The sequence below is a fragment of the Elephas maximus genome, chromosome 18 (assembly GCF_024166365.1).
Source record: "Elephas maximus indicus isolate mEleMax1 chromosome 18, mEleMax1 primary haplotype, whole genome shotgun sequence".
NCBI lineage: Eukaryota > Metazoa > Chordata > Mammalia > Proboscidea > Elephantidae > Elephas > Elephas maximus.
In genome coordinates, this window is record NC_064836.1 from 29,286,700 (window position 1) to 29,310,600 (window position 23,901).

At 47.1% G+C, this 23,901-nt stretch overlaps 2 protein-coding genes across 5 annotated transcripts in view; one reads left to right on the top strand and one right to left on the bottom strand.

Moving 5' to 3' along the window:
* URB1 (URB1 ribosome biogenesis homolog) overlaps nt 1-1,444 on the top strand; it is a 91,669-nt gene extending 90,225 nt beyond the window's left edge. For both annotated transcript variants that reach the window (XM_049857779.1, XM_049857780.1), the window contains exon 39: nt 736-1,444. In XM_049857779.1, the coding sequence (XP_049713736.1) occupies nt 736-935 (200 nt within the window). In that variant the 3' untranslated portion in view covers nt 936-1,444. The remainder of the gene's footprint in view (nt 1-735) is intronic.
* Nucleotides 1,445-5,274: 3,830 nt separating this feature from the next.
* MRAP (melanocortin 2 receptor accessory protein) lies at nt 5,275-23,901 on the bottom strand. Of its 3 annotated transcripts, none has more exons than XM_049857986.1 (4): nt 23,714-23,901; nt 23,204-23,321; nt 13,883-13,982; nt 5,275-6,527 (listed from the first exon to the last, which is right to left on the bottom strand). In XM_049857986.1, exons 1-4 carry the CDS (start codon nt 23,750-23,752, stop codon nt 6,263-6,265), a joined length of 522 nt encoding a protein of 173 aa, XP_049713943.1. In that variant the 5' UTR covers nt 23,753-23,901; the 3' UTR covers nt 5,275-6,262. The 3 variants fall into 3 exon arrangements, with proteins under 3 accessions (XP_049713943.1, XP_049713942.1, XP_049713944.1); XM_049857985.1 differs by having other exon boundaries at nt 23,204-23,613; XM_049857987.1 differs by having other exon boundaries at nt 23,525-23,901.

Sequence of the window (23,901 nt, forward strand, 5' to 3'; positions counted from 1 at the left end):
ACATGTGTTTAAATCTGCATATGTGTATGCATGTAAGTTGTGTGCATAGGTGTGTATATGTGTACATGTAGATGCATGTGTAAGTTTTGTGCGTGTGTACATGTATGTGTGTGTGCATACGCACGTAGAGTTTATCTGCTTGGCCTTTAGCAGATGATTCATAAAGGTATGAATGAACAAATGAATGGCTGAATGAATGAATGAGTACCAAATCCTTTAAAAAGCCTGAGAGAACAGGAGTGAGGCTGACGTGGCCACGTGCACCCCCGGACACAAGGAGAGCAGGGGCAGGGTAGGGCCAGGAGCCCGGGCAGCTGAGCTCTCCAGTAAGGGATGACCTTTCTCTCCTGTCTGCAGTCCAGGGATTGAGTCTTTTTGCACAGGAACCCTTCCCAGAGCCATCGAGGAAGTAGCCCAGAAAGGTGCTGGGAAGCTGTTCTCTAAGCTCCAATATGGTTCTTAGCATGGGGGGCAGAAACAAGCAGATTTGGGTACAGTAACCTTTTTTTAGGGATCCACACACGCTCATCAGAAGAAAGGTAAGTTTTAAAATGAACAGAAAAGGTTAGTGCAAAAGTCAAGCAAGGGCAAAATTGATTTTTCACCCACGCCCTCAAGCACCTGGCAGCACATTGGGGTACCTAGCAAAGCTACTGAACATGTTGGGCGGGATGGCTCCCTTCCAGGCTGAGCAGGTTTGCGCCCTCATTGCCCTGTTGTCTGACCCCCGCTCAGCTGCCGCCGCATTCCTGGTGTCTCTGTACATCAAGGACCTCTGGCTGGGAACTCTGCGGCCAGACACCCTCTTGGACCACGTCCGAATGCTCCATGATGCTGCAGAGGAAGCACCAAGCTGTGGTGACGGAAGCCAGGCCCCAGAGGGTGCTGTCCTCCTGCTCTGCAAAGACATCATCGCCTCCGCCACAGACGCCTGACGCCCACCTGGCTGGTGCCATGAGCACCAGGTTCTAGAAGTTTGGCTGAGTCGAGGATTTGCTTGGAGGCACATTTGAGGACAGCCACAACGCCGTGACAGGAATTGCTGAAAGGAATTTGTTTGGCCAATAAGTAGTAAACTCAGGGGAGTGTGTGTGGAGTGGTCAGTTAGCGTGAAGCTTTGGAGGCCACGGGTCAGCACAGGACCGTCCCCCTGGTCTGTCCTCAAAGACGTTACCTCAGGTTGAGGTACAACTTCTGAGTGCTTAAAGGATTCATGGATATTAAGACTAAAATGTCAAATATCAGCTCAAAGAGCATGAAGACAGGTGTCTAAACAAAGTCTTTCTGGAAGACGTCATAGCATAAAGTTTTGAGTAACTTTTCAAATAAGTTCCTGTCAATGTTTATTATTTTGCTAAATAAAAGGATTTTACACTAAATCCTCAAAAGTGTAAAGTTGATTTGAACTCTGCCTGCATTTTGTAAAATTGTGTTTCAAAGAAGGGCATTGCGAATTTTATAACTTCTTGTTAATAAATGTCTATTTTTGAAAGGTTTTTCTGTTTTTCTCTAATCGATGTCAACAGGCTACTTTTAACCCACCAAAACCCACTGCTGTCGAGTCGATTCCGACTCATAGCAACCCTATAGGACAGAGTAGAACTGCCCCTTAGAGTTTCCAAGGAGTGCCTGGCAGATTTGAACTGCCGACCTCTTGGTTAGCAGCTGTAGCACTTAGCCACTATGCCACCAGGTTTTAACCCACAGAGGCCTGCATTTTATAGGTCAAGATTTGACTTATAAAGGTTCTTGTATTAATTGGTGTGGTAGCAAACAAAAGTCAAGTATGACATTTCATGGACTTCACAGGTAAGATGTTCCAGGCTTTCCCTCGGCTATTCTAAAACAGGCACAGATTGGCCAGGTGAACTTGGGGTCAATAAATATTACGGAAGTTTCTACCTCCTAGTTCACTGTGTAGTGCCTGGTGTCTTAAAAGCTTTCCGGTGACCATCCAGGGTACAACAATTGGTCTGTATTCATCTGGAGCAACAGAGGAAGACGGAGACTCAGGAGTAGGAGGAGGAAATGGGAGGTGTGGCTGAGTGCCTCCATGAACAACTGCGTCCTTTGCCATGGAGAACTGGATGATGCCTGGCCACCATTACTGAGCATCTTGATCTAACATTCTATAGAAGAATCCTAATCAAAAGGGGGGAAATGCAGAACAGAATTTCAAATTCTCATGGACTCCAGACTTCCTGGAGCCATGGGGGATAGATGAACCCCTGAAACTATTGCCCTGAGATTATCTTCAAAGCTTAAACCAAAAATAGCCCCTGAAATCTTCTTAAAACCAAGCAGTAGTCTAGCTCAATTAGTAAAGAATGCCTGCCTTGAGTATTGTGCTCTTTGAAGAACTACCTATCTGGGATCAAATTGACAACTTGAAAGGCTAGATAAGAAGTTAGGGGCGATGAGTTTATGTTAATGGGGGAGGAACAATTTGGAAAAGGAGGGCGAGAGTGGTTGCACAACTTGAATGTAGTCTGTGTCACTGAATTGCGCATGTAGAAACTGGAATTGGTGTGTGTTCTGTGTATATTTTCAACAAAAAAAAATTAAATATCACAGAATAGTTGAAGTTGAAAAGTGACATAGTAAAGATTAGTGAATTAACGTTTTTTATTTTAATTTGTGTATATTTTATTTTATTACCATTCCCAAGGCAAACATAAGCAGTCGCATAAGCAAGTGTACAAGTAAAACCAGCAATATTGGGGATGGCTTTCCTATGCTTGTTGTCACTGGGTGCCGTTGAGTCAATTCCAGCTCATCGCAAGCCTATGTGACAGAGTAGAACTGCCCCATAGGGTTTCCTAGGCTGTAATCTTGATGGAAGCAGATCACCAGGTCTTCTCTCCTGCAGGGCGCTGGTGGGTTCAAACCACCGACCTTTTGGTTAGCAGCCAACCGCCTAACCACTGCCCCTCCAGGGTCCTTCTTCCTTATGCTAGATGGGCTATTTGCAGTTTTTCTAGCCTATTTACTTAAAACTCTTATGCACCCCAGTCCCCGGGATCCTCTCTGTGGCACCGTCTTTGCGTGATGGCGCAGTGGTATTTCCTGTCTCACCTGGAAGGTGGCAGTTTATGGTCCATGTAATATACATAGCACCAGAAATGACTTGGTTTTATATTTGCTGAACATTTACACTTTTATATACAACCAATGTTCTTTAGAATCTTTTCTAGGGGTTTTCTTTTTAAATAACAAGATTTTAACCAACGCAAGAACAATGCATATCTACACATGGTCCCTTTACCACAAATAGTGGTCTTTGCTAAAGAGCAAGAATCTTTTACACCCTGTCTCCTCTTTTACACCCTGTCTCCTCTGCCCCTGTCCCCCCAAAACATATATATATATATATATATATATACTTTCAGGATATTTGGAAGTTGAAATCTGCATTTTGATTCTTGTTGCCACAAGCACTGTCTGGCTGAGGCCATGCCTCCCTTTCTCTGCCGTCTCCTTTTATCGGATTGTTTTTTGCACAGAGCAGGGCTGGGGAAGAGGGCCTGAGAGCATATGCCCATTGTGGCCTTGGGCGAGCAGGAGGGGAGGGTGGACCCCAGACTGCCTCCATCGCAGCCCCAGGCCTGTGCTGGCTCTCAGGTCAGACAGCTGCACAGAACTGGATTCTGCAGCTAGGCTGCAGTGGGGGTCACACCCAGCTGATCTGGCCACTGTCCCTCCTCCCCTGTGATCCCTGGGGAGAGGGCGTGTGCACGGCAGCCACCAGGAATCCACTGACTGTGGCTTTCCTGCCCTGAGTGCCTGAGTGCCTCGTAGGAATTGCTCCCTCCCTCTTTTTCTGTGATGACAAAAAGCCCCTGCCCTCCTGGAGCATGGATTCTAGACAGCATTACACAACAACCTGTGAGAGCCGAAACGCGAGGGACGGCCTTGCTTTTCAGGTCTCGCAAGTTTTCCGCCTTTGACAATCTTAACCACTTTTCTATCACTCATTTTAGTGGGGTATATTTGAGTTTTCCTTCTCTGACAGGTTTCCACCTTTGCAGGCTTTACTGCGTATACGGTGTCACATGGTCACAAGTCCTCCAGAGCTGGGTTTCAGCTTGGTAACACGGGGGCAGAGTTTCGGCACCTTGCTCCCTTCTCATCTCGGCAGCCCATCCTCACCTTTGCCTCGTCATCATCCCTCCCAGATCCACACGGCCCTGGAGTCTGACGAGGTCACCTTGCAGGATTAGGTAGGGGTAGGGGAAGGAGAGAAGTCCCTGGGTGGTGCAAACGGTCAGGTGCTCAGCTGCTAACCAAAACGTTGGTGGTTTGAATCCACCCCAAGACGCCTCCGAAGACAGTCTGCTTCCAAAAGATCACAGCCATGAAAACTCTATTAGTTATCTAGGGTTGCTATAATAGAAATACCACAAGTGGACGGCTTTAACGAACAGAAATATATTCTCTCACAGTTTAGGAGGCTAGAAGTCCAAATTCCGGGTACCAATCCCAGGGGAAGGCTTTCTCCGTCAACTCTGGAGGAACTTTGCCATCAACCTTCCGCTGGTCTAGGAGCTTCTCAGCGGAGGACCCCAGGTCCAAGGGATGCATTCTGCTCCCGGTGCTTCTTTCTCGGTGGTAGGAGGTCCCTCTCTTCTTGGCTTAATTCTCTTTTATATCTCAAAAGAGATTGACTCAAGATACAACCTAATCCTATAGATTGAGTCCTGCCTTATTGACAGAATTGCTTCTAATCCTGCCTCATTAACGTCATAACCAAACCAAAACCCATTGTATCGAGTCGATTCCGACTCATAGTGACCCTATCGGGCAGAGCAGAACTAACTATCCCATAGGATTTCCAAGGAGTGGCTGGTGCATTTGAACTGCCAGCTTTTTGGTTAGCAGCCTAACGCCTAACCACCATGCCACCAGGTCTCCATTAACATCAGATGACAAAATGGTGGACAACCATACAATACTGGGAATCGTGGCTTAGCCAAGTTGACACACTTTTGGGGGCGGGGGGATGCAATTCAATCCGTGACACCTGTGGAGCACAGTCCTACTCTGCACACATGGGGTTGCCATGAGTTAGAATCAACTGGACGGCAGTGGGTTTGTTTTTTGTTTGGAGGAAGGAGAGTCTCACCTTGGAGAATAGGTCGTGTGCTGTCTTCAGTCTGACGTACGACAGGAGACACTGAAGTACAGATACTTTAAATGCTGTGATAAAAAATAAAACCTACCACCCCCTGCCTGAATGCTATGGGTGGTGCAGGTGAGCTTCACGGGCTCTCTGCTGTGATGCCCTCTCTCACCAGGGCAGGTGGGTGGGCACTAGTGGGCTGGGTCAACTGCAGAAGGTGACCCTCCCTACCAAGTTCAAGATTTTTTTTGGCAGCCTTTTGAGGCTGATCCTCGCCCCTCAGCTTAGGCCCTGCCTGCCAGGCCTGGCTGCCCATGTGTGGCCAATGCCCCCTCCAGGGGGGACGCTCCCCTGGACTCTGACTTGTACAGGCTTGGGGAGTTGGAGGTGTGACCGCAGTCAGCCAGTGTGGCAGGGAAGACACCACCCTTCCTGTAAGCGGTAGGCGTCAGAGGAGAAAGGGTGGGGGTTTCTCAGGTCCTCCCTGTAGCACCCTAAAACAGGTGCAGGGACAATGACATGTTACAGAAGTGATGGTTTAAGCTAAAACGCAAGAGAGCAAATATTCAAGCCAGTTGCTGTTGAGTCGATTACATGGCAACCCCATGTGTGTCAAAGTAGAACTGTGCCCGATCAGGTTTTCACTGACTGATTTTTCAGATGTAAGTTGCCAGGTCTTTTTTCCAAGGCACCACTGGGTGGACTCCAAACCTCCGTCCTTTAAGTTAGCAGCCAATTGCTTAACCGTTGGCAACACCCGAGGACTCCTAGTGAAGATTAGTGAACAATTTTTTTTTAATCTTAATTCATAGGTATTTTATTCTCCTGCCATTCCCAAAGCAAATATAAGCAGTTAAGTAAGCAATGAAGCATGCCAAATAAAATCAGCCATGCCGGGACCACCCTCCTGTGCTAGAGGGGCATTTGAAGCCTCTGCTCACTGAGCGTTATTTGCCTGTTGTACAGTCATTCTTGACCCTAGTGGCACAACTTGCCACATGTGAACGGGCTTTAAGAAGACAAGTGTGTGTCCAGGTTGTTTGACTTCACTGGTCCACTCAGCTGTGGCCAGCGTTTACTGGTGTCACTTCTGCCATTGAGAGGGACTGTCTCCAGGGGAGACTTGTGGGCTTGTGGCCAATGTCAGCTGATGCTGTGGGGGCCCCCATCATGGGCCAGTTCCCAGAGGAGAGCAGGGAGAGCCTGGGATGGTGTGGGGGCCACAGCGGAGGGGCCCCCCGGATGCAGCGGCTGCTCAGGGTCTGAGCCTCTTCCTGGTTCCTTCTCTGAGCCAGGATTCAGGGGGGCCCCTGGAGGGCCCTTGTGGCGCTGTGGGTGCCTCCGGACGCAGAGGGGGAAGTTGAGGAAGTGATTCCACGGACATGCTGGGTGGTGCTGAGGGTGGTTCCTGTGGACAGAGCACAATAGGAGGCAGGCCTCATAGGAGCTATTGCACACACCCGCCTGCCCAGAGCCCCACCCAGAGTGGGAGAACTCTGCCTGTGGAGGGAGCCCAGGGAGGGTTGTTCCCAGGCCACAAAGGTGGCCAGTGTGGGGAGAGCCCAGGGACGGTCGTTCCCAGGCCGCGAAAGTGGCCAGTGTGGGGAGAGCCTGGGGAGGATCGTTCCCAGGCCGCGAAGGTGGCCAGTGTGGGGACATCTATGAAAAGAGGTGGTGCTTTATCACGAACTAGACCTCTGAGACAGGCCACCACTTGCCTGTCAGTTTGTCATACTGGCTTGCGTGTTGCTATGGTGCTGGAAATTATGCCACCTACTGTATTTCAAATACCAGCAAGGTCACCCATGGTAGACAGGTTTCAGCAGAGCTTCTAGACTAAACAGACTAGGGAGAAAGGCCTGGTGATCTCTTCTGAAAATCAGCCAATGGAAACCCTATGGGATCACAACAGAACATTGTCCGATACAGTGCCGGAAGATTGGCCCCCTAGGTTGGTGGGCACTCAGAGTACACAGTGGCCAGAGCAATGGACTCGAGCAGACCAAGGATCACGAAGACGGTGTGGTACTAGGCAATGGTTCCTTCTGATGTGCATGGGGTCACCGTAAGTCAGAGCAGACTCAAGGGCAGCTAACAGCCACAGACCTCCGAGGTCATTTACAGTGGAGGTTTAGGGGAGCAGGTTTGACCTTCCACCCATCCATGCGTTTGAGTACAGCACATTTCCTGTCCGTGTCTCCTCGGTAGAAATGTCCTCAGCTGGATTCTCTTGCCCAGGGGATGCGAAGGCGGTAGACATAGGCCTGGCATGAGCCCATGACCTGCCTGACTTCAGCTTCATCAGTTAAGTGGGGACAATAATCGCCTCCCAGGTTATCATCAGAGGAGGTGAGGTGGTGTGTTCACAGCTGTCCAAGCTGGAGAGCATCATCTAGACGAGGTAGTAATACCATCATCAGAGGAGGTGAGGTGGTGTATTCACAGCCATCCAAGCTGGAGAGCATCATCTAGATGAGGTAGTAATACCATCATCAGAGGAGGTGAGGTGGTGTATTCACAGCCGTTCAAGCTGGAGAGCATCATCTAGACGAGGTAGTAATACCATCATCAGAGGAGGTGAAGTGGTGTATTCACAGCCATCCAAGCTGGAGAGCATCATTTAGACGAGGTAGTAATACCACCGTCAGAGGAGGTGAGGTGGTGTATTCACAGCCGTCCAAGCTGGAGAGCATCATCTAGATGAGGTAGTAATACCATCATCAGAGGAGGTGAGGTGGTGTATTCACAGCAGTCCAAGCTGGAGAGCATCATCTAGATGAGGTAGTAATACCATCATCAGAGGAGTTGAGGTGGTGTATTCACAGCCATCCAAGCTGGAGAGCATCATCTAGATGAGGTAGTAATACCATCATCAGAGGAGGTGAGATGGTGTATTCACAGCAGTCCAAGCTGGAGAGCATCATCTAGACGAGGTAGTAATACCATCACCAGAGGAGGTGAGGTGGTGTATTCACAGCCGTCCAAGCTGGAAAGCATTATCTAGATGTAGTCACAACACCAACAGGAGTCCCTGGGTGACAAAAACAGTCAAGCAGTCGGAACTGGCCAAAAGTTTGCAGTTCGAGTGTAAGCAGAGGTACCTCGGAAGAAAGGCCTGGTGATCTACTTCTGAAAAATCAGCCATTGAAAACCATAAGGATCACAGTGTTGCACTGGCACACATGGGGTTGCCATGAGTTGGGGCCACTCTGTGACAACCGCTTTGTTTTTCTTTATAACACCTGCTGAATGAAGAGCTGCCAAGAAGGCAGCATCCCGTCGCAGAGCCCCTCCTTTCAAAAGGCACCAGCGTGGAACAACCTATCTCTCTCTTTCCTTTTTTTTTTTTCAAACATGGAGTGAGCGTCTCCTCAGGGAGCAGCCCAGCGTTCCCTTTCCTCATCCACACTCAGGATCCATTTGGGTGCCCTGCGGATTCTGGGTCTGTTACAAAGTGCCTACACTGCGTTTTCATCAGTGACCTGTGCAGCCAGTCAGGATGACAAAAAAAAAAAAACTCGTTGCCATCAAGTCGATTTCAACTCACAGCGACCCTATAGGACAGCGTAGACCTGCCCCATTGGGTTTCCAAGGAGCAGCTGGTGGATTTGAACTGCCAACCTTTTGGTTAGCAGCCGAGTGCTTAACCACTAAACAACACCATAAATTTGCCTTCCTACATTGCAGACCTCTCAGATGCCATCGGCTGTGGTGGGGAGAGAGGGGGGACAGGGTCCCTCGTAAGAGTCGCCATTAGGACAGCAGAAACTCTGAGGGGGTGAGGGGAATGAAGCTATAGAAGGGAAAATTGGATGTGTCTAATACGGGAGAAATAATGTGTAAACCAGCTAGGGCTGGGATTACTACCAGAATCTCCTAGTTTGGACCTCCAGTTTAACCACGAGGACACACAGTGAACCAAAACTAGACCAGTTGCCGTCAATTCTGACTCATGGTGACCCTGTGTGTGTCAGAGTAGAACTGTGCCCCGTAGGGTTTTCTTTTTTTATTGCATTTTTGGTGAAATTTACACATCAAGTTAGGTTCCCGTTTGACAATTTCTGCACAAATAGTTCTGTGACATGAGTTACATTTATAACAACGCATCAACATTCTCTTTCATTGTATTGTTTTTTCCATTTCCAGTACTCTGGTTTCACTGCCTCCTTATCTTCTCATCTTTGCTTTTGAGTAAATGTTGACCTTTTGGTCTTATACAGCCGGTTTTTAAGCAGGGCATCAATCTTACGGGTAAGATCCTTTCTTTTGTGTGCCACTCTGCTATTTTGCTAAAAGGTGACCTCAAGGGATAGGCTTGGATCTAGGTTTAAAGAGTGTCTCAGGGCGATAGTCTCAGGGAGTCCTCTGTTCTCTACTGCTCCGCTTCATCTGGCTTTTTTATTTTTTTTTAAGAACTTGAGCTCTGCTCCACATTCTTCTCCCATTCTATCCACGACCCTTTATTGTAACCCCAGGCAGAACGGTAGGTGGCGGTAGCCGGGCACTATCTAGTTCTTCTTGTCTCAGAGTAGATGAAGTTGTGGCTCATGTAAACTTGTTTCTTCTCTGAGCTTTCAGTTACCTTGCTTTGCTCCTGGCAAGTAGAAACCTGTGGTTGTGTCTTAGATGGCAGTTCACAAGCTTTTAGGACCCCAGATGCTACTCACTTCACTAGGATGCAGATCATGATTTTTGTGAACTATGTTATGCCAGTTGACTGTGTTGTCCCATGAGACTGTGGTCCTAGGCTTTCAAAACCAGAAAACCAATATTGAAAGGTGTTTGGTTATGTCTGTTGAGAATTTGGACTTGTGTTTTCAATGACTATATGTGCCTGCACCCACATACTTGTTTTACACGTAAAAAAATTTTTTATAGATACTTCAGTAAACCCTGGTGGCATAGTGGTTAAGTTCTACGGCTCCTAACCAAAAGATCAGCAGTTCAGATCCACCAGGTGCTCCTTGGAAACTCTATGTGGCAGTTGTACTCTGTCCTATAGGGTCCCTCTTTGGAATTGATTTGATGGCAATGGGTTTGGTCTTTTTGGTTTATAGATACTTCAGGGAGCCCTGGTAGTGCAGTGGTTAAAGCACTCAGCTGCTAACTGAAAAGTCAGTGGTTTGAACCCACCAGCTGCTCCATGGGAGAAAGATGTGACAGTCTGCTTCAGTAAAGATTTACAGCCTTGGAAACCCTATGGGGCAGTTCTCCTGCATTCTATAGGATCACTATGAGTCGGAATCGACTCGACAGCAGTGGGTTTGGGTTGGGTGCAGATACTTCTAACTCTTCACACCTATTTACACAACATTTCAGTAAAGAATGCTGTTGAGATTAGTATTGTTTGCATTGTATCTATAGATGACTTTAGATAGAATTGACATTTTCACTAAATCTTCGATTCATAAGCGTGGGATGTCTTTCCATTTTTGTAGGTCTCTTTTAGTCATTTGTGGTAGCGTTTTGTAATTTTCATTTTATAAGTCTTTTATGTCTCTGGTTAGGTTAATTTCTAGGTATTTATTAGGATATGGTATGGAGTTAATTTTTTTGTGTCTCTCCTGATTGGCATTTGTGTAGCTTCCTGTATGCAGGCTTGGTTCTCTGTTCAGATCTGGGAAGTTCTCTCTGATTATCTCTTGTAAAATTGTTTCTGTGTGTTTATTGTTGTTATGATGTTCTGGGATTCCAATAATTCAAATGTTAGATTTCTTAATTGAATCCCACATTTCCTTTTGGATTTGTTCACTTTTTTTGTACTCAGGACTTGATAAATGCAGTTATTTTGTCCTCTAGTTCACTTATTCTGTCCTCTGTTCAACTCTATTGGTGAGTGTTTCCCTTGCTTTTTCTAATTCAGTTCCTTTCTTCTTCAGTTCTAGCAGTTTTTTTTTTTTTTATGTTTTCCATTTCCTTGTTGAGTCACTCTATTCTTCCATTTGTTTCCTGATCTCTGTTAGTTTGTTTTCTGTGTGCTTTTTGCTTTCTTTAAACATACTTATAGTCTGAAAATTATCAATTCTTTGTGTTAGTCTGTCCCCCATAGGAGAAATTTCCTCTTCTTCATGTTTTGCTTTTGATTGGTCCTTCTTCTCTTATAATTTTGGGTATTTTATTATTTTTTGTCAAACTTGGGGCATTTCGCTATCTTTTTTTTTTTTACTTTAAATTTTGTATTTTGATCTTTGCGGGAAAATTTTATGATTGGGTACCCTAGTGGTACAGCAGCTAAGTACCCAGCTTCCAGTGGAAAAGCCAGGCCCCACACCCGCTAGCCTCTCCATGGGACAAAGATGTGGCAGCCCGTCTCTGCAAAGACTCACAACCACACGGGACAGCTCCACTGTGCCCCACAGGGTTGCTATGAGTCAGAATCGACACAGCGGCAGCAGGATTGGTATCTTTTCCTGAGAGCCGCTAGAAGGAACTCTGACTCTTAGGTTTTTTGTTTGTTTTTAGCGCTGATTCAGGAGCTTTGGATGCTTGATATCTGGAATTCAAAATGCATGCATGGGAGGGGGTTAGCTGGTCGCAGATGCTGATATAAGTGGTGGGGCTCAACTTTCCTGTGGCGAAGCTGGGGGGCTCCCTATATCTTTCCCTTATGGGTGCCCTTTAACAGGCTCTCCCATAGTGTCCCACTGTGAGCAGAGAGCCAGCTGTTTCCGTCTGTGTCGCCTGTCAGTCTGCTCCCCTACAGCTCCTCCTGATCCTAGTGCCTGTCTGTCTCGGCCCTCAACAGTGCTCTCTCTTAGCACCACAGTCTCCCTTCACCCTCTCTTAGTTGTGCAGCCCACAAACTCCCATAGCCAATTTGTGCCACCTTAAAAAAATTGGGCTACAAAAGATTAGACAGGCCCATAATACAAAACAGGGCGTGCCATCCCAGGGGCAAGGACTAGAATGCAAGAGGGGACAGGAAAGCTGGTAATAGGGAACCCAAGGGAGACAAGGGGAGTGTGTTGACATGTCAGGGGTTGGTAACCAATGTCCAAAACAGTATGTGGGCCAATGTCCAAAACAGTATGTGGGCCAATGAGTTTGTTCTGTAAACCTTCATCTAAAGTAAAATAAAAAAGAAATGGAGGTCTCAAACTGGTGGCCCCACAGGTGAAAAAAAAAAAACTTGGGTTACAGCTTCCTGAGATTAGCTCCCTTTCTGTGTTCCCTGTTCGAGGTGTCGCCCAAACCTTTCCCAAAATGGCTGCAATGAGCGAGCGCCGATCTTAGTGGGTACATTCCCCCAGCTTCTGTGCCATCCCTGCTCCCCCTTTCCCCCGATTCTGGACATGTCAGCTGTTGTACAGAGTTCTGAGATCTCAGTCTGTGCTTTTTGTTATTCATTGTTCGGTGGGTTAGTTGCTGGGGGAGTAAATGGGAGCATCCATGCACTATCTCGCTCCACCCTAGCTCCATAGGGTTTTCGGTGGCTGATTTTTTGAAATTAGATCGCCAGACCTTTTTTCTAAGGAGCTGTTAGGCGGACTCAAACCACCAACCTTTCATTCAGTAGCTGGCCTTATAACTGTGTGCCCCACCCAGGGTCTCCTAAGGCACACAATAGGCATTCAGTAATAGAGAGTGCCCACAGATGCCTAAGTTAAGGTCTTACTGTCCTGGTGAGCTAATTGGGAAGACTTAACAAACATGGGGTCACTTGGGCCTTATTTTCTTTGCCAACTTTATTGAGATATAATTTATGAACCATAAAGTTCGCTCATTTAAAGCATACAATTCAATGGTCTGTATACAGTTAGTCCCTGACTTACAACAGGGTTCCGTTCTGAGGACTGCGTCATTAGTTGGTTTTGACATAAGTCAAATGCCTCTTTTTTTTTTTTTTTTTTTAGTGTTCATTATTATTGCCTTTTATTATTGGTGTCTTTATAAATCCAATCTTTATCTGTCTTTGAGGGTTGGAAAGATTACATATAAACATCAGCAAATTACGTACCGTATGTAGTATATATTACTAACAATAAAAAAAAAAAACCAACTCATTGCCATCAAGTTGATTCTGACTCATAGTGACCCTGTAGGACAGAGTAGAACTGCCCCATAGGCTTTCCAAGGTGGATTTGAACTGCAAACCTTTTAGTTAGCAGCCATAGCTCTTAATCACTGCACCACTGGGCTCCACGTACAAAAAAAACCAGATAGTCCTAAGTGTGGTTTGTTGTAACTTGAATATGTGGTGGGTTTGGGACTAACTATATTCACCGGGTTGTGCAACCATCACTATACTTTCAGAACATTTTCATTGTCCCAAGTAGAAACCTCATATCCATTAGCAGCCACTCCCCATTCCATGCCCCCCTCCCTGCCCCTTAGGCAACCACTAATCTACTTTCTGTCTCTAAACCAAACAAAACCAAGCCCATTGCTGTCCAGTCACTTCAGACTCATAGTGACCCTATAGGACAGAGTAGAACTGCACCACAGGGTTTCCAAGGAGTGCCTGGTGGATTCGAACTGCCGACCTTTTGGTTAACAGCCGAGCTCTTAACCCCTGTGTCACCAGGGCTCCTCTGTCTCTATAGATGCATCTATTCTGGACATTTCATAGAACAGGAATCATACAATACATTGTCTTCTCTGACTGGCTTCTTTCACTCAGCATGATATTTTTGAGGTCCATCTGTGTAGCATGAATCTGTACTTCATTTCCTTTTATGGCCAAGTAATATTCCACTGTATTGATGTACTATGCTCACTATTTAGCCACCTGAGTGACCCACGTGGCCACGCCCTCCTACTCACCTTGTCTCAGGGGAGCCCGACCAAGACATGTAGAGCAAGATGAGGAAGAGGAGCACCACAAAGGCAGCCAGGCTCACCCAGAAGGCAATGACGATCGAATCTGCAGGGGGAAGACACGGCAGCTCAGTGTTGGTTTGACGCCAGCATAAACCAGCAGTGAGGGAAATAAGGAGCCCCCAGGTACTCCAGAGGTCCCTGGGCAGTGCAAATGGTCTGCATGCAACTATTAACCTAAAGCTTGGCTGTTTGAACTGGTACTGTGGAATAAAAAGGCCTGGAGATCTGCCTCTGTAAAGCTACAAAAACCCTGTGGAGCAGCTGTACTCTGTGACATGCGGGGTGGCTGTGAGTTGGGGGCCAAGTCGGCAGCAGGGGGTTATTATTAAGTAATGCAGAAACAGAGCCCTCAGTGTAGCTGCTCTGTCTTCTTCCTGCTTCCCAACTGTCAGCATCAGAAATACTTTCCATTAACAGAAACCTCGGGAAAGGCCAGAGAAGCAAGGGAGGTGGATTTTTTCTAGAGCAACTAGCCACAGGGCCAATTTAGGGTGATTCTCTGTTTAGGGAAAAACAGTAAAGGAAATTGTGGGCCCTGTGGGTCTGCTTTCTTGGCTGCTCCTGCTGTTCAGAGGAACAGTCCTGAAGGGCCCCCCTCCTTCCCCGTCTTGCCTGGGAGGGAGGGGGCAACAGGGAGGGGAAGGGAAGGGCAGTGGGCAGCTCGGGGGAGCAGGATGGACTCTGTCCCCTGTGAGGGTGCAGCACCCCCAGGGCTTTTAGAGGCTGACTTCGGAGACCCCAAGAGTCAGACACTAGAAAAGTGTGTGCACTAGACTAGACCACAGAGTCAGCATCTTACTGCTCAGGAGGAGGCCAGGGAGTCAGTGAGTGGAAAAGTTTGCCTCTCTCTCAGGGTGGAAGGGCTGAGCTGAGGGGCTGGGGCAGGCAGAAAGAGGCACCTTTGCAACCAATGTTATGGCTGATTTTGTGGCCTGAGGCTGAAGGGACAAAGGGAAACCCGGAAACACGCTCAGCCTGTTGGGCGCCCTGGGTAAAGAACCTAGCAAATCAGGAAGTGACTGTCTCTCCAGGTCACCAGTTAGGAACATTCAGCAAGTTACTAAGGGGCTGCTACAATGTGTTACCTCATCTTGGTGTGTGTCTATGAATGGAATCCCTGGGTGGTGCAGTGAAGGAGCTCAGCTGCTAATCAGAAGGGTGGAAGTTCAAGTCCACCCAGTCGCACCGTGGAGGAAAGGCCTGGAGATCTACTTCCAAAATATCAGCCACTGAAAACGCTATGAAGCACAGTTCTCCTCCGACACACATGGGTTCGCCATGAGTCGGAACCAACTTGACGGCACCTGTTTTGGTCTGGGACTATGGCACAGAGCACTGGCCTGTAATTAGAGTCTGCAGGTGACTTAGCCCAGACAAACTGGATGACCCCAGAGAGGATGCCCCGAACTGGCATATTCTAGACACCTGCAAGTGTGACCACAGGAGGCTTCTGCAGGATTTTAATCCAACAAAAGTTTATTAAGCCCCTCCTGTGAGCCAGGCTCTGCGAGGGGCTGTAAGGACACAGAGGTGAGCGAGGTGGCACGCACCCAGCCCAAGGCGTAATTCCCTAATTGCAGAAGGACGGTAGGAGTTCAGAACTAGTTGCCGTGGCGTCCACTCCGACTCCTACTGACCCCGTGTATGTCAAACTGTGCTCCACAGCGATTTCAACAGCTGATGTTTTGAAAGTAGATCGCCAGGCCTTTCTTCCTCTGGGTGGACTCGAACTCCCAACCTTTGGGTTAGCAGTCGAGCACATTAACTGTTTGCACAGTCGCAGTAGTTCAGAGGAGGTGGGTTTTGAGTTGAATGCTGGAGGAAGAGCATTACAGCTGAAAGGCATCCAGTGCCGTCTTGTCAAGGGTCTCCCCTCTCCACCCCACTTCCCAACCACTGCCTAAGAGGAGTTTGGTGGGCAGGCGCTAGCCACGCTCTCGTCCTGAGCCAGCTCCGAGTTCTCTGCTCCATCACGGCTCACACCAGGGAACCTCCGTTTTCTGCTCCTGTTTCTGCCCTCCTCCCTCACAACGTGTTCCCCAGACCCTGAGTTCTCCCTTGAGGCAAGGACTGAGCCTTAGACATCTCGGTAACACCATCTGCCAGCACCGAAACTCCTAGGAAGGGCTCAGAAGATGTTTGGTGAATAAGTCAAGAAATGAAGGAGCAAATGAACAATGGGAGGAATGAACGGGGTGTTAGAGATTTGTAAGTCGTGTATACAGAGACAGAGGCTGATACCCTGGGGGTAGGTAATGATACTTCAGCAAAGAGTGCTGCTCTACCCTCTACAACTCCAGACAGATACAGGGAGAAACAAGAACCTGTAAGAGCTGATCTTAAACCCAAATGTAAATGCCAAAAACAGGGTATGAAGTAAAGTACAGTATTTGTACAAGGAATCTCAAGAGGCCGCTGCCTTGTGACGAACCGCCGCTTTGCCTTCACGTTCCAGGGAGGAATGGACCGCGAGGACCGCTGGCTAGCTCTCAGGTTTTCTTGACTTTACATCCCTGTGCTGAGAAAAGTTTCAGGGGAATGGTCTGAGCTCCTGGGAAAAGTGAAAATGTTGTCACTGTCTGTCCTAAGCTTACCCGGTTGCTGTCAAGTGGATTCCAACTTGTGGTGACCCTATGTGTGTCAGAGTAGCACTGTACTCTATAGAGTTTTCAATGGCTGATTTTTCAGAAGTCGATTGCCAGGCCTTTCTTCCAAGGTGCCTCTGGGTAGACTCAAACCTCCAACCTTTCAGTTAGCAACCGAGTGTGTTAACCATTTGTACCACCCAGGGACTCCTGCCCTAAGCTTAAGAATTTTTTTAAAAAGCATCTGACTTTCTCAGGATTACTTGCCTATACACTGTGCACTATTCTACAATAGCTACTTCAGTTAAACACTGCCCCAAAGAGTCACAATTTATTTCATAGCCCTCAAAGGAGGCATTGATTCAGTGGCAGAATTGTGGCCTTCCATGCAGGAGACCCAGGTTCCATTCCTGGCCAGTGTACCTCATGTGCAGCCACCACTGTCTGGAGTGGAGGCTTGTGTGTTGGTATGATCTGAACAGGTCTCAGCAGAGCTTCCAGACTAGGAAGAAAGGTCTGGCAATTTGCTTAAAATCATCCAGTGAAACCCAATGGATCACAACTGTCCAATTCCATTGTGCATGGGGTCGCCACGAGTTGGAGACCAAATTGATGACAGCTAACAACGACAAAGTATAAAAGTACATGTACTTTCAGGAAATTTGGTTTGGGACTTAGAAAGTTTGGAATTTAACTTCTTCCTGGGTTACTTTTTTGTTCTGTGAGGGTATTTTAGATTTCTGCAAGTAGTAAAAATCTCATTTCTTTATAAAAATAACACAGGACTTGAAGCCTTTAACTCCTAGTTAAGTTCTGACAGGCCCTCTAGGGAAAGAGCCTTAAAAATTTAGCACTCGGGGACCACCCCCTGCCCTGGGCTCCTGCTTGTCAGCTTCAGACCCCTGTCATTACACCCAGGTACTGAGCAAGAAATGAGAAGCCACCTCGCACAAAATAGAGGTGTCTTGAGGTAAGAGAAATTTGAATTTTCTCAGACCGAAAAAGTGGTCAATAGCTGGTAGCTGTTTCCCATTCTAAATTGTCTTTTATCATGTTCTGTTGATAAAGGCAGATGAGAAAGAAGATAGGGCTCTTTGTCCTTTCCCAACTCAAGGTTCAGCCGAAGTGCTTGGAGAGAACTTTTTGTCCCAAGAGGGAGAACTGCCATTCCCCAGTGTTGGAAATGTTTACACGTCCATGGGCTTGTTTTCACAAGAAGGAGCGCCAGGCGGAGCTGACAGTGAAAACGTGGCCCAACCACAGAAAACTCAGCTGTCCTTCCCTCCCCTCCCCTCCCCTCCCCTCCCCTCCCCTCCCCTCCCCTCCCCTCCCCTCCCCTCGCGTCCCCTCTCCTTTCCTCACCTCTCCTCACCTCCCCACTGTCTCCTTCTCTTCTGTCCCCTCTCCTCTCCTCACCTCTCCTATCCAGAGGTACCTCAGAAGACAAGCCTGGAGATCTGCTTCCAAAAGGTCACAGCCTTGAAAACCCGATGGAGCACAGTTCTACTCAGGAACACGTGGGTTGTCATGAGTCGGAACTGATTCGAAGGCAACTTTTTTTTTTTTTTCCCCTAAACTTAGCCTCTGAATAGGGGACAGAGGAAAGATCAAACAAACATATAACTAGTCAGTTCAGGACCTAAGGAGACAGACTTGCTCTTTCCACCTTGCTGGCAGTCGTGGGGAAATGCTGACTTTCCGCAAAACGGTCAGAGCCTTGTGAGAAAAGCCCAGGGTGAGAAGCCTTGTGAATTCCCTTTGACAAAATCACACTAGATTCTGAGCCGTTCCTGGGAGAGGGCAACCTGCAGCCTTCCGCTCAGCGCTGGTTGCTTGACATAAAGATATAAATAAATCCCTAGATGTTTGCTCTATCTTCCTAACTGCAGGAGAGTATGTTCCAGCGTGTGGGCAGGAAGGCAGAAACCTTGAAGTCCTTCCCTCTCGTTTTTGGTTCCCGTTGAATTGACTTGGACTCATGGGGACCCCACACGAGCCAAGGGTAGAACTGTGCTCTGAAGGGTTTGTAGTGGCTGATCTTTAGGAAGCAGATCACCAGATCTTTCTTCCTAGGCACCTCTGGGTAGAATCTAATTGCCAGTCTTTCAGTTAACAATCCAGTACATGGACCACTTGTACCACCCAGGGCTCCACCTGCTTCTTAAGTTAACAGGGTTGGGCCTGGGTATTTTTCTTTCTACTATCTCGTCTCTACTCAGCACAAGAGTTGGACCAGCCTGGACTGCCACATTTCAACCTGCTGCCCCAGCTGACCTAATGAGAAGATCTGAGCAAGAGCTTGCCTTCTTCTTTCTCCCACTAAAGCACTCGGTGCTCACAGACCCATTTTCAGAATGCTGCTGAGAGGATTGGAGGACCCAGGATGTGACGTTCTTCAATTTGCTTGACTGGGGAGGAAACCCAACTGAGGAGCTGGAGAGGTGTAAGAAAGTTGAATTTTCTAGCAAGAGTGACCACCCACTGTTACAATTGTGTGATGTGTCAACTTGGCTAGGCTACGATTCTCAGCGGTTTGGCAGACACTGGATTGGGTGCTCTTCCACAAGGTAATATAATGTAATCACTTTCCATGATATGACTTGATGTGATCAGCCTATCAGTTGAAAGAGGAGTTTCCTTGGAGAGGGGTGGTGGCCTCCCTCCAGTATGTAAATGGATGTCCTGACAAAGCTTGTTCTCTCTTGGCCCTGTGCAGCTCTTGTCACTTGAACTCTGGTTTCTAGGACGTAAGCCTACGGAGGTCTCTGGCCTGGGGCCCGACCTACGGATTTGGGGCTTGCCAGCCCTCATAATTACATGAGCCATATCCTTGAAGTAAATCTCTCTCTCTCTCTTTCTATCCCGCTCTATCATCTCTATCTATCATCTATCTATCATCTATCTGTTTACTATTTCCATCAATCTATGTATCTGTCTCCATCCATCCATCCATCCATCCATCCATCCATCCATCCATCCATCCATCCATCCATCCATCCATCCATCCATCCATCCATCCATCCATCTATCTATCTATCTGTGTTTCACTGATTTTGCTCCTCTACAGAACCCAGACTAAGACACCTGCTTTCTGCGGTATGACCTTTGTCCATCATCACCTGGACTTGGGCTCACCTTACCCCACCTTTGATGCATCCCAGTGACTGCAAGATGCTGCTTTTTTTTTTTTTTTTTCCAGATGCTGCCTTTTACTGATCATTACAGAAAACAGAAGTGAGGCTGTGACTAAGGCAGCGCAGAGAGTGGGTGATGAAAATTTCTGTTTTCGTACTTAAAATTTCTTTCTAGTAAATTTATTCGACTTCAAATACTGAGCATAAAAGTGGGCAGACATCTTCACTTGACAAGCAATGGTGGAAGAAGTTTTTCTACCGCCGAGGTCATTGTAATAGCAAAATCCTGGCAACAGCCTATATGTTCGGAGATAAAAATGTCTGGAACACCACGCAGCGATTTGCACGGTTTCTGTGGAAGAATATTCAGTGACACGGGAAAACAAAATAAAACGGAGTAATTTGGAAAGGGCTAGTGGTGATAACTGTGCAACGTGATGAAAGCAATTAATGTCCCTGAATTGCACATGTAAAAAGGGTTGAAATGGCAAATGTTTTTTACATATATTTTATCACAATAAAAAATCTTTTGCCACAAAGTAAAAAAAAAAAAAAGCAGAGCGCGAAATGGCATATTCAGTGTGATCCTATCTAATATATATATACACACACACACATATGAGACAAAAAAAAAAAACCTTTGCCATTGAGTCAATTCCTACTCATAGTGACCCTATAGGACAGAGTAGAACTGGGCCAGAAGGTTTCCAAGGCTATAATCTTTATGGAGAGGCAGTCGTTCAAACACAACAAGCGGATACTACGTGGTTTAAAATCAGGAAAGGTGTGCATCAGGGTTGTATCATTTGACCATAGGTCTGTATGCTGAGCAAATAATCCCAGAAGCTGGACTGTATGAAGGCGCGAGGATTGGAGGAAGTCTCATTAACAACCTTCCATATGCCGATGTCACAACCTTGCTTGCTGAAAGTGAAGAGGACTTAAAGTACTTAAAACCAAACCAAAATCAAACCCAATGCCGTCGAGTTGATTCTGACTCATAGCGACCTTATAGGACAGAGTAGAACTGCCCCATAGAGTTTCCAAGGAGCACCTGGCAGATTCAAACTGCCGACCCTTTGGTTAGCAGCCGTAGCACTTAACCACTACGCTACCAAGGTTTCCAAAGTACTTACTGATGAAAATCAAAGACCACAGCCTCCAGTATGGATTACACCACAATATAAAGGAAACAAAAACCCTCACAAATGGACCAATAAGCAGCATTGTGATAAACGGAGAAAAGACTGAAGTTACCAAGGATCTCATTTTACTTGGATCCACAATCAATGGCCATGAAAGCAGGAGTCAAGAAATCAAAAGATGCATTGCCTTGGGCAAATCTGCTGCAAAGACCTCTTTAAAGTGTTAAAATAAAAAAAAAAAAACAAAGATGTCACTTTAAGGACTAAGGTGCACCTGACCCAAACCATGGTGTTTTCAATCTCCTCATATGCATGTGAAAGCTGGACAATGAGTGAGGAAGACTGAAGAAGAATTGACTCCTTCGAATTGTAGTGTTGGCGAAGAATATTGAACATACCATGGATTGCCGGAAGAACTAACATGTCTGTCTCAGAAAGAGTACAGCCAGAATGCTACTTAGAAGCAAGGGTGGCTAGACTTCGTCTCACATACTTTGAACACGTTATCAGGAGGGACCAGTCCCTGGAGAAGGACATCATGCTTGGTAAGATAGAGAGACAGCAAAAAAGAGGAAGACCCTCAATAAGATGGATTGACACAGTGACTGCAACAATGAGCTCCAGCATAACAACGATGATGACGATGGTGCAGGACTGGGCAGTGTTTCCTTCTGTTGAACATAGGGTCGCTACAAGTTGGTGCCGATTTGATGTCACCTCACAACAACAATCTTTATGGCAGGAGACTGCTGCATCTTTCTCCTGTGGAGCAGCTGGTGGATTCGAATTGCTGACCTTTTGGCTAGCAGCTGAAAGCTTAACCATGGTACCACCAGGTCTTCTTTTGTATGAGACAGGATATTAAAGTCGGACACTGTACTAACATCCTGTTGTTGTTAGGTGGTATAGAGTCGGTTTCAACTCATAGCAACCATATAGGACAAAGAACTGCCCCATAGAGTTTCCAAGGAGTGGCTGGTGGATTTGACCTACCATCCTTTTGGTTAGCAGCTGTAGCTCTTAACCACTGTGCCGCTAATTTCCTAGGATGTCTTAAAATGACAGAAATGTATTCTCTCACAGTTCCAGAGGCTAGACGTCTGAATTCAAGGCATCAGCAGGGCCATGCTCTCTCCAAAGGCTCTAAGGGAGGATTTGCCCTTGTTTCTTCCTTGCCCCAGTGGAGAAAACCAACCCCAAACCAATATCTCCTACCAGCTTCTGGTAGCCCCAGGCACTCCTTGGCTTGTGGCTACAGCGAAACTCCAATCTGCCTCTGCTGTCATCACAGGGCCATCTTCCCTGCGTGTCTGTCTGTCTTTGCCTCTTCTTGTAAGGACTCCAGTCATATTGGCTTAGGACCCACCCTATCCTGGTATGACCAATTTTGACTCATAGCGACCCTATGGGACAGAGTAGAACTGCCCCATAGGATTTTCAAGGAGCAGTTGGAGGATTCTAACTGCTGACCTTTTGGTTAGCACCTGAGTTAACTACTGCACCACCAGGGTTCCAGTTTACCCCCAAGCTGCATTAATTTACATCTGTGTATGCACCGGAGTCCCTAGGAGGTTAGAACAGTTAATGGAGCTCTGCTGCTAACCAGAAGGTTGGCCGTTTCAGTCTACCCAGAAGTGCCCTGGAAGAAAGACCTGCTGATCCACTGCCAAAACACTAGCCATTGAGAACGCTATGTAGCACAGTTCCACTCTGACACAGATGGGGCTGCCATGAGTCAGTCTACTCAACATGTCCTCTGGTCATGTTCTACTGTGACACCTACTGGAGTTAATACGTGACTGGAAGATTTACCAAACCTTCAAAGAAAGACAAAAATCTTAAATAAGACATTAGCAAGCTAAATCCAGCAATGTGTTGAAACTTAAAAAAAAAAGACCATGTAAGATTAACTCCCATAATGAAAAGATGGTTTAAGTTCAGAAAATATATTTGGAAATCCTGGTGGTGTCACAGTTAAGAGTTTGGCTACTGACCAAAAGGGTGGCAGTTGGAAACTACCAGCCACTTCTTGGAACCCTATGGGGCAGTTCTCTGTCCTATAGGGTCGCTATGGTTCAGAATGGACTCAATGGCAACAGATTTGGTTTTGCTTTTGTATCAATGTAAAAACCAGCTGAACATGTTGAAAAAAATGTGTATGTGTGTGTGTATATATACATATATATGCATATATGTACACACACATACATACATATACACACGCACACACATAATTTTCTCAGTAGATCTTGAACTGTTGTCATTTAACAGCATAGAAAGCCCATTCATAAACAGTGAATGGTGAGAAGCCCAGTGTGCCCAGTCTTTGGGCCCCACCCTCCCCACCCCCACCCCCATCCCCACCCCCTGCCTGACTGGCTGCCCCCGCTCAGCACTTACGCTTGTTGGCTCTCAGCTTCTTCTCGTCCACAGGAATGAGGTCCAGGTAGTCCAGGTAGTACTCGTAGCTGTAGTACGGGCCAGAGGCGTTGGTCCCGTTGGCCATGTCGGCAGCACCCTGGAAGGAGGTGGCCCGATTGCCTAACCGATTTCCGATTTCCGTAGTACTCATTCAAGTGTGTCTGCGGGTCCAGGCTCAAGGCCTGCCCACTGTGGGAGCTGTTTGGCTGGAAGGAAGGCCGGGGGGTGTGCCCGATGTCTTAAGCCCACAGCCGGAGCCTCCCTCTGCCCCCCGTTGATAACACTCCTAAACAAACAGACCTGAAAGGCGGTGGAACACGTTTGCCACAATCTGGACTGTCCCTCTGTGGAAGGACAGAGATCTGAGCAGGGAAGCGGATACCTGGCCCCTTGAAAGAGAAGATGCCAAATAGGACAAGCGCTATTTGCCTTAAATAGTTAAAAAGTTGATAAAAGCCCAGCCCAAACCTGGCAGCGCCCTTGACTTACTTTCAGGCAGTTCTTGCGGCTGTGAAGGAACCAGGGCATCACGGACTTAGATTCCACATCTGAGTGATGTCAGCCCTGAACCTGGTAACCCTGCTTGTGTACACATGTCCGATTAACGAAAACCAGGAGACCCTTCCCCTCCCCCCAGAACTGAGGACGCCTCTTGGCTTTTATCTAAGCCCCAGGAA

What these genes read in the sequence shown, in the direction of transcription:
- MRAP (XM_049857985.1), bottom strand. Translation starts at nt 23,375, where the DNA reads ATGAGTACTACGGAAATCGGAAATCGGTTAGGCAATCGGGCCACCTCC. An exon ending in GAAGCTGAGAGCCAACAAGC is followed by an intron (nt 13,983 to 23,203) that starts GTAAGTGCTGAG and finishes TTCCCCCTGCAG; the next exon opens with ATTCGATCGTCATTGCCTTC. An exon ending in TCGGGCTCCCCTGAGACAAG is followed by an intron (nt 6,528 to 13,882) that starts GTGAGTAGGAGG and finishes CTCTGTCCACAG; the next exon opens with GAACCACCCTCAGCACCACC.